This window comes from Somniosus microcephalus, unplaced genomic scaffold, assembly GCF_052327205.1.
Source record: "Somniosus microcephalus isolate GS21.2 unplaced genomic scaffold, FLI_Smic_1.0 scaffold1476, whole genome shotgun sequence".
NCBI lineage: Eukaryota > Metazoa > Chordata > Chondrichthyes > Squaliformes > Somniosidae > Somniosus > Somniosus microcephalus.
In genome coordinates this window covers 15,877-26,190 of record NW_028226663.1, presented here as the reverse complement: position 1 = coordinate 26,190, position 10,314 = coordinate 15,877, and the positions used below count along the sequence as shown (strand labels likewise).

Sequence of the window (10,314 nt, the reverse complement as noted above, 5' to 3'; positions counted from 1 at the left end):
TAGTGCTCCTGTGAGGTGCCTTGGGACCTTTCACTACATTAAAGAAGCTATATAAATACAAGTTGTTAGATTAACTAAACCTGGTCCATTGCTCATCAACTAAATCTAGTATGGCCTGCTCTCTTGTTGGTTCTAGAACATATTGATCTAGAAACCTATTTTGAATGCACTCAAATTCACTACCTTTCTGGCTTGAGCTACTCTGCTCATCCCAATCTATGAATTTTAAAATCGCCTAGTAAAACAACTCTACTTTTGCTACAAGCCCCTCTAATCTGAATTAATACATTCTGCCTCTTCATTGCTGCTATCAGGAGACCTGTAAACATTTCCCATTATTCCTCAATTCTAACCATAGAGTCGCCAATGATTGCTTTCTCTTATTAATGTGTAATAGTATCTTTAATCAGTAATGCTACCCCTCCAGTTTCCCTATCCTTTCTAAAGACCTTATAACTTGGAATATTTATCTACCAATCATGACCAACTTGCAGCCATGTCTCAGTAATGGCCACCGTGTCATACCCTCTAAGCAAAATTGAGCCTCTAATTCACTCAATTTATTTCTTATATACTCCGTTCGTTAGTATATAAAACTCTTATTTGAGCAAGCAACCCTAACCTGTCCTTCTGCCTTGTCTTTCTTGCACCGTTTAACTTAATACACTTCTTAGTTGTCATTTCTGCTGTAACCACTTTAGTTATTTTAGTATTCCCACAACCTGGAGTATCTATCACTGCTTGTGACCTACACTCTGCTCTTATCCCTTTTCATTTTTTTTAAACAATCACTTTTGCTATTGTTTCTGACTGCCACCCCCATTGATTAGTTTAAGTTTTTACTATCCTATTTATCCTTTTCACTAGGACCTTGGGCTCAACCTGCTTCAGATGCAGCCTGTCCCAGTGGTACAGCTCCTTCCTGTCCCAGTGCTGGTGCCAGTGACCCATGAAATGGAGCCTCTCCTTCCCCCACCACTCCTTTAGCCATGTGTTCACCTTCCTGATCTGTTTGTCCCTATGCCAATTAGCACGTGGCTCGGGTAATAATATTGAGCTTACCGCCCTTGGGGTCCTGTTTTTTAATTTAGTTCCTAACTCATGATACTCCCTTAGCAGGATCTCCTCCCTTTTCTTTCCTATGTCATTGGTCCCGACATGGACCACGACAACTGGATCTACTCCCTCCTTTTCCAAATTTCTTTCCAGCCACACCCTTTGGGACTCTTTAACGTGGCTACAGAGGATGCTATCTATCCCCCTATATTATTGAATCACCGATAACTACTGCGTTTATATTCTGCTCCTCCACCCCTCTTTGGACAACCCTCTGCTCCATGGTGCCTAGGTCAGCATTGTGGCTGTTCTCCCCTCAGTCTGACCTTCCCTAGGTTCCTTCTGCCCTTCCTGCACCAGTGCTTTCCTCTGAGGTGTGAATGTACTCTGGAGTAAACTGTCCAGAAATTCCTTCCCACCCCCGTATGTCGGAGTGTTGCTAACTCACACTCCAACTTAACAACTCTGAGCTGAAGTGACTCAAGGCAGAGACATTTCCTGCTCTCGAGTCAGTACAAAGAAGGTTCACTCGGTTAATCCCGGGGATGAGGGGATGGACATATGAGGAGAGGTTGAGTAGATTGGGACTCTACTCATTGGAGTTCAGAAGAATGAGAGGCGATCTTATTGAAACATATAAGATTGTGAAGGGGTTGGATCGGGTGGATGCGGGGAAGATGTTCCCGATGATGGGTGAAACTAGAACTAGGGGGCATAGTCTTAGAATAAGGGGCTGCTCTTTCAAAACTGAGATGAGGAGGAACTACTTCACTCAGAGGGTGGTAGGTCCATGGAATATGCTGCCCCAAAAAGCTGTAGAAGCTACATCATTACATAAATTTAAAACAGAAATAGACAGTTTCCTAGAAGTAAAGGGAATTAAAGGTTACGGGGAGCGGGCAGGAAATTGGACATGAGTCTAGTTTCGGATCGGTCATGGCCCTGTGGGTAGCGGAGCGGGCCCAGGGGCCGTGTAGCCTGATCCTGCTCCTATTTCGTGTGTCTAATTCTGTTAGATTCAGGAGATGGTTCTGGGATAGTGGATTGGCGGTTAGGATCAGATCAGCCATGATCTTATTGAATGGCAGAGCAGGCTCGAGGGGCCGATTGGCCTACTCCTGCTCCTATTTCTTATGTTCTTATGTTCTTATATGGCAGTCCGGGACAGTCTCGCTGTCAAACTCCCAGATACTACCTCGTAGAGTTTTTTTTTTTAAATGCTTTAATCAAGCTTGCTGCTTGCTTAATTCAAAATTGCCACAATTCATGCTTGGAATCTATTCAGAGAATACATTAGGCTGGAGGAACGATTGAAAAATGCAATTGACAAGCCTTCCCAAGCTCAAGGTTTAAAAGGATTAGTGTGTTCAAATTTCCATCACTAAGCAAAGTCCATGGTTTTAATGTGGATTTGAAATTGTGCTCTTGTGTTGTAAAGTTGGTATATTTGAATTTATCTAGGTATCATAGGTGCATTATTAGATCAATTAAACTTTTTTAGTGAATTAGTTCGCTTGCTATCATTATGTGTAATGGAAAACTTGTCGGCTCTGCGCAACGCTTTGCTATGTATCTGAATAATCCTATGGAAACACTGCTACATATTTGGAGTTATGTAATTGCATTTGAAGTGTTTTAGAAATTGCTTTGAGTGAAGCAGTACTTCTCATCAAATTGGAAGGTGCACGAATAGGGAGAAACTTCAGGTGCTGCAGTACATGTAAAGTTCGGGACCCTAAGTGACAGCTATTGTAGGGAACTCTGTTCTGTCCCTCTGTTAGTTGAAGATTTTCTCCCCTTATCTGATCCAACCATATACAATGAGAAACAAGGGTATATACTTGTATAGCACATTATGACATGTCTGCTTTGGAGTGCAGTGAAAGTTATGTAGGCAAACTTGGCAGCCAATATTTGTGCAGTAAGACCCCACAAACAGCAATGAGTTGAATGACCAGCTAATCTGTTGTTGGTAGTGTCTGAAAGATGAACATTAGCCAGTCCACCAGGAGAACTCCCTGCTGTTTAATAGTGTCAGTTAATTGGTGTGCGTACTTCCATATTTAATTCACCTGTGACTTTATAAAAGTTGATTTCTTCTGGATAAATAGAGTTTGCCTGATTTAATCTGTTCTGAGATCCAACCTAAGGAGGAAAACATTAAAATGACTCTAAATGGCATGGTCTTCATTTGTTTGTTCTGGTCATTGGTTGTCCTTCCCTCACCTGTTTGGTTCTCCAGAGATAGGGACCACTCGACAGCCAACTCTCACATTAGGGTCAGTTTGTCCCTTGGTGATTTGCCGCAATCTTTCCTTCCTTTAGCCGGATGCAATGACTGAGATCAGTGCAGGTAGATGCTGGTGTGAATACATTTCCTATTATACTAAGCGTGACTTTGGGTACGCATCAACTCAAAAGTGGCAGTATAACACACGAGACTGGCGAGCACATTAAAGCCTTGAGGTGCGAGACCCCCTTCAGCTTGCACAGAGTACAGTATAACTCCAGTTTAATACACAACATGCTGTACCACAGCACAAGAGAGTGTCAAGATGCAACAGGTTGTGTTAGGACATAGCACTTTGAGCTGTACAACCCTAGGGTGGTTAACTGAATATTATGGTGGCCTGAGTTACTGTTCTCTGGATGTGGCCATCGCTGGTAAAGCTGGCACTTATTGCCCATCCTTAGTTGCCCTGAGAAGGTGGTGGTGGGCCGCCTTCTTGAACCAAAGCATTTAGGGTAAAATATTGATTGGGTCAAGTATTGGTCCCAATGTGGTAAATAAGTCCGACGAACAGGAGTAGGCCATTCGGCCCCTCGAGCCTGTTCCGTTCAATTGGTTCTGCATCTCAACTCCTTTACTCGCCTTTGCTCCATATCCCTTGATACCCTTGCCCAACAAAAATGTCTATCGACCTCGGTCTTGAAAGCTCCAATTGTTTGATAAAAACTGATATAGAGGCACTGGAGAGGGTGCAGAGAAGATTTACAAGGATGTTACCAGAAATGCGAGGGTATACATATCAGTAAATGATGGACAGGCTGGGTCTCTTTTCTCTTGGAAAAAGAGAAGGCTGAGGGGTGACCTATTAGAGATATTTAAAATTATGAAAAATGTTGATAAAGTTGTTACAGAGAGAATGTTTCTACTTGTGGGGAAGAGCATAACTAGAGGCCATCAATATGGGTAGGAGAGTTTAAAGGATGACAGGAGAGCAGTAAAATCAGATGAGAAGAGGGCAAGGGAAGTTGAAATGGAGATTGAAATGACCAAGGATGAGGAGTCACTGAGTCCAGAGGTTGAAGGAGGAAATCAGGGAGGATATGTGGGTGAGAAACCAGGGTGGTAGGCACTAGAGAACAAGGATTTTAAAGGAGTGACGATTGGAACAAGTGCTCTGATGTCACAATAACTTCATGACCTCATGAAGCAGCTTCAATCCCTTTATAATTTACTTCCTGTCGAGGCACAACAACAACAACCCCCCCCCCACCTTAATCTGCCATAAACAGCTGACAAGACTTATATGGGCACATAACCCAGGACGACATCACAACTGAGGGGTCATGTAACATGGCCTCACAATGAAAACCATGACAACCCAGAAACCACGGGTGGACAAGACACAGCAAAGTGGTTCAAACTGTGCATTTGTGCATGAGAGAGCAAAGAGGAGAGAGCTTAAAGACAAGTGCGTTCATCAAATCTATCCAAATTTTGGAAGATCACCAAGAACAAATTTAAAACACTGTGGAAAGGAACAGTGTTAATTATTGGAGAGAAAGAAGTCAGGGAACAACATCCGAGCAGAGATCTGATTTCATACTGAGAGTTAGTGAACAAAGACAATCTTTAATTGATCATTACTCACAGAAATTATTTGGTTGAAACCTTTCTTCATATTGAAGAGTTGTAGAATTTGACTGCTGACTGTTTCCACATTGAGGGACATTCTCGGTTGCCTTCGTGAAGATGATAGCCGAGGAAGATGAACGTTGTCATCAGAGAATATCAAAGACCCTCCAGACATTGGGGCGTCAGCACCCAGAAATAGTATTAATGAGCTGCCATGACTATCTGTGCCATCACACCACGCGGACAGCTCCATACGGTGTTGTAGTATTGGAGAGCATGGCGATGATTATCAAGGACAACCTTGATCAAATCAGCCAAGCACTTGCTGAGAAAGTTATCTCTTTGGCTGCAATGTGGATGACGATGTTAACAGGAGCACAAGCTGCCAGCCAGGAAGCAGCCAGCAATCTCCTGGTTGTCATGAGCTTCAGGTTCAGAAATGAAGTTGTCCAGTTGACGACAAAGAGTTTCAAACAAGGGCACCTTCCGCATGTGTACATGGTCAAGACCTTAACAAAAATGTCAATGGAAAATGTGTACGGCATGGTTCCTTTACTAAAATCTATCTTGGGGATCATGATTCCAGTATTCGTTGGCGTTAAACAGGCTGAGCTGAAGACTGCATTTGCCTCAGCGGTAGGAAGTTTTAGCAAGAGCATCCTGATCTATCTGGGAAATATGGAGAAAGCCTCAGACCCTAACGTGACTAAAGATTCTTTCTCCACCGAAATCAACACTGTCTATAGTCTGTTATTCAAGGTGTGGTTCAAGAAGGAGTCCTCTGAATTGAAGATCTCAATAGTAGAAGCTCTAGGCTATGTCATTTCCCTGCTGCCCAAGGACGCACTGGAAAAAGAGCTGCCCAGGATAATTCCAGGCATCCTGTCTCTCTACAAGAAGCAACCAGGGCATTTTTCCATCACAGAGTGTCTGTGCCGGGTGCTGGATGTTGCCATAGAGATGAGGTATCTGGGGCTGAAAACACAGATGGGCAATCTGCTTAAAAGTCTCCACCAGCAGATGTGTGTTTCGGCAGGGTATACTAACCATTTTGCTGCGAAGAAATGCAATAAGATCCTTTGCTGTTTTAGAGTTCTGGTCCCAGCTTATGCAGATACAATAGTCGAATTTCTCCTCTCACAGTTGGAGAACGCTGACCAAAAAATGAGAGTAGGAACACTCAATGTACTGAGGCAACTCATCATATCGGTCTCCTCACATTTTGAGAGGAAGAAGGCTCAGATTGTGGCTGCCATAAAACCACTGCTCCTGGACAAGCGCAGCAATCAGGAGAAGAAACTAATTGCCCAGGTAATATGTGTCATGGCCCAGCAAGGTTACCTTGAGCTAGAGGGAGGAAAGGCAATGGTGGAATTTGTCATCCAACAGTGTGCTGCATCTGTTGATTCAGGGACCCTGGAACCACCCAATCATCAGCCAGACCAGGTAACAACTGAGGAATTAGTCACAGTATGTGAAACAGTGATGTGTGTGATCACAGCTGCAGTGAAGATGGAGGATGTCCTTTGGCCATTCTTACTGGAGTTTGTCACCATGACCCAGTACACCAAGGCTTTAACAACAATCTGTAATTGTTCAGCACATCTTGGAAAAAAGAAACTGCAAGCCGGCAGTGAGAGGTTTTTCCTCACTTACAATGAAGATGCCAATCTCCCGAAAGCCCAGGCACTGCTGACCCGGCTCCTCGTCATTTCTTGTTGCCCATATCAGGGAGGAAGCCGAGGAGCTGCGGCACTGAGGCTATTGCAAGTCCTGAGCCTCAATATTCGCCCAGCATCTGAGAGAGAGTGGGAAGAGGAGCTTCCATCATTGGTTGAACAATTACTAAAGAATTCAAAGGAGTCTCTGGCCCAAAAGGAATGGGAGGAGAAATTATTGCTGTTCTTGTCCAGAACACTCAATGCCATTGATGACGAGGAATGGACATGCCAGCTCGCTAATGAAATACATAGAGAGATTAACACCAACCACCTATCCCCACAAGAGAAAGGCTTTCTCTATAAATCATTTGGGACAGTGCTTCGTCAGACCCGCACAACAAAAATAAAGGAGGAGCTTTACGAAATGCTACTGAGTGTGCAGCACAGTGAGAGTGCGGAGAGAGAGGGTGCAGCTCTCGCCATTGGTTTCTGTGCCATGACACACTTTCATGATACCCTCAGTAGCCTGGAGGAGTTTGCTAACTCCAACAGATTTAAGAAAACTCAAAGTTTCCTGAATATTCTTGGGGTCAAGCCTGATGTGGATTTGGCTAAAGCCAGGAGCACACTGGTTCTGTGCTATGGGAACTTGGCATTCTACGCACCTGAGGAACTAATGCTGTCCACAATCGAGACCCACATTCTGCCGGCTGTGATCAACCAATACATTACAAGTGGACAGGAGAACAAGACTGAATCCAGGGATCTCGCACTAAAGCTCAGCCTAATACAGACCGTGACTCTGATAGCCAGATCCCTACATTCAAATCGCCAGAGAGCTCCCTTCAACTTTATCAGAAACAGGGAGCTGCTGACATGCATGCTGGATCTTATCGAGGCCGAGCCACCAGAGCTGCTGCAGAGCCCTGTTCGACAGTTAGCCATGAATGCCTGCAAACATCTGATACAACTACACATTGAGCCAAACCGAGCTGACACCTGCAAATTGATTCAAACCTGCCTGACCAGTACTTTCAGCTTGTTACCTTCAGAACTGGACAAAGACATGAATAGTAACAGAAAAGAAATGGGAACACTTTATACCCAAACTATGAGTTCCCTGCAAGAGCTCCTGAAGCAATTATTGCTTCAGGACCTGTCCCCTGAAGGATTTGTGGTCATTTTCAATCAGGTAGAAGTCTGGATCATTTCAGCAAAACCTCATGAGCGAGAGAGAGCCATGGACACGACCATACAGCTTCTGAAATTTTACTGGGAGAAGCTCAATGTTCAGAATGTAACGCCTGGAAATAACACGGGGACTCTGATTGGACGACTGATGCCGCGTTGTGCAGACCCATCGCTTCCCGTTCGACAGATGGCTCTGGACACCTTGTGCATCATCCTGTCGATTCAGTTGCCGTACGAAGGCAGCAATCTGGATCAGCAAAAGGAGCAGTTGGAGGTTCTGAAAGAAGTCAGGGAACAGTTAGCTAACCCTGATGCTTCAGTCATCTTTCAAGCATGCTGCCAGATCACAGAGGTAATTTCCAAGTGTTTGCCCCATGACCAGTTGGGCAGCTTGCTCTCTGTGGCCCTCAAAGGACTGTCCGACCAGCACCTCAGTTGTTCCGGTGCAGCCGCTGTGCTCCTGCAAAACATAATTAAAAAACGTGGCAGTGAACTTGGGGATCAGGTCTTGGAGATACTTCACGTGCTGAGCGTTGAATTGCAGTCAGTTCCTTATGAGAACGTGAGACTTTCAGTTCTACAGAGTATCGCCATACTGACCTCACACAATAGAGCAACAGTTGTGTCCTGTCTCCCCACCTACCCTGTCCCTTCGGACAAGTACATCAGTGATGTGTGGCGATCACTGGCCAAGGACACAGAATGTGCCACGAGTAAAATAGAAGAGCTGCTGGACAGACTGAACGAACAGTTAGAATTTGCAATGAGCAGAACCTATCCCATCAGAGATAACGCAACCCTTGAATCCCTGGCTGCCATCTGTGGGCTGCACGAAATAATAACTAAGCCTGAGTCGGCAAAAGCGGTGGCTATGTTATTCCCGCAGATATTTAGTGTCCTACTCATTTATCTTAGCTCGTGTGTTAATGTTTGTCTGGTCAGTGACTTTGTTCCTGATGGTCAACTGCAGCAAAGAGAATTCTCAGTTGAGCCTCTAACACCTGAAAGCAGCAATGTCTGTGTGAACTGTGTGGAGACACTGAAGGACCTGCTAGCTCAAACAGATAATGAAGCAGTGCTTCATGATATGGTGCAAAGTGGAGGATGGGACCAGATGATGGATCTCTGCAAGTCTGACAAGGGGGTTGTCCTGCTGGCCAGAGCAATGGTGAGATACGCTGGCGCCAGTCTGACTGGCATTGTGAAACAGCTGGCAACTCAATTCCATACTGTTCAAGACTGTCAGGCAGTCACCTTGGTTTCCTTCTTTGCAGAGCTGTTAAAATCTCCCCTGGTTTCACAGCTGCATCTCACAGGCATTCTGGCGAATAGATTGTTAAGATATTTGCTCTATGCTTCTCCAGTTACCCGGTTGCTGTGTGTCAGAGGCCTGTACAACATTAGAGCACACCCCAAGAATAAAGGATTGCGTCTGCAAGTGATGTGCACAATGATTAGTCTGTTGGGGAACATGAAGAACCAGAAGGAGGTGCTAATCTTTGAGGTGCTGTCGTGCCTCTCAAAGAACTTAATTCAGTTGCAAGCAAACACCATCCAACCTTATGTAGAGGAAATCCTCGTCAGGATTCAACCACACTTTGAGGCAGAGTCTGATAGAGTGCGGGCTGAAGCGTTCAAAGTGTTGGGGATCTTGGCCAAGTGTGGAATTGGAGGTTCCAGATCCTTCTTCTGCCGACTGGTCCATTCCAACCTGGTGCGTTTGTTGCTACACCTGAATGGAAAGAGTGAGGAGGTCACTAGGTCTTGTTTATCAACACTATGGTTGCTCTTCCCACTCATTGGATCTGTTGAGGCTTCCTTGTTGATTGACAAGTATGCGAAGGAGCCCACCAGGAACTACATGACCCTCCTAAGAGACCTTTCACAACAGTTGGCCCAAGATATCCCCAAACAGATCTCCTCATATGCCGCGGACTGCGAGTCCTTCTTCCAGAGCCCCCAGGAACAACTGCAAGCACATGCAGTGGCCTTTGCATGTTTACTTCAACAGTCAGAACGTGTCCAACCCGCCCGGAGGGCCACCTGGTGGAACATCTGCACAATGAACTGCTGCTGTTCACCATCAGACTGAAGACTCGACGCTCAGGCCACCAACCTTCTCCGCGTCCTCTTAGCAGCAAAGTGATCATTCATTCAACTTGATTTGTAAATATGTAATTTTATGGTTTGTAAATAAATCAATATCCTGTTGTTCCATTGTAACTATTGGTGCGTCTTCAAATGGTGCAGGTCCCACTGCTGCGTGACTGGGAGTGACCGCTCCTGATTCTCTCTCTCTCTCACACTGGACATTAGACACAGATCCTACTCCTCACTCCATGTAATTCTTCACTGGATCATCATGCTAGTTTATTTATAGATGCAGTTCCCTGCACTCCCAAAGTGCATCACTTTACACTTATTCACATTAACTTGCATCTGCTATGTGTCTGCCCATTTTGCCAGTCTGTCCTGAGTCTGATATTCTGCTCACTATTTAGTATGTTGCCAGGTTTCGTATCATGCGCAAACTTTGACATTGCA

The 10,314-nt window shown here is 44.9% G+C and overlaps 1 protein-coding gene across 1 annotated transcript; it reads left to right on the top strand.

Annotated features, from left to right (window-relative positions):
• The first annotated feature begins 3,812 nt into the window (after positions 1-3,812).
• On the top strand, positions 3,813-9,993 carry LOC147080540 (maestro heat-like repeat-containing protein family member 1). The gene has a single exon (XM_085981164.1). The coding sequence runs from the start codon at positions 5,036-5,038 to the stop codon at positions 9,860-9,862; it is 4,827 nt and encodes a 1,608-aa protein (XP_085837290.1). The 5' UTR covers positions 3,813-5,035; the 3' UTR covers positions 9,863-9,993.
• Positions 9,994-10,314: the final 321 nt, after the last annotated feature.

Coding starts and splice junctions, on each gene's coding strand:
- LOC147080540 (XM_085981164.1), top strand. CDS start 5,036: ATGATAGCCGAGGAAGATGAACGTTGTCATCAGAGAATATCAAAGACC.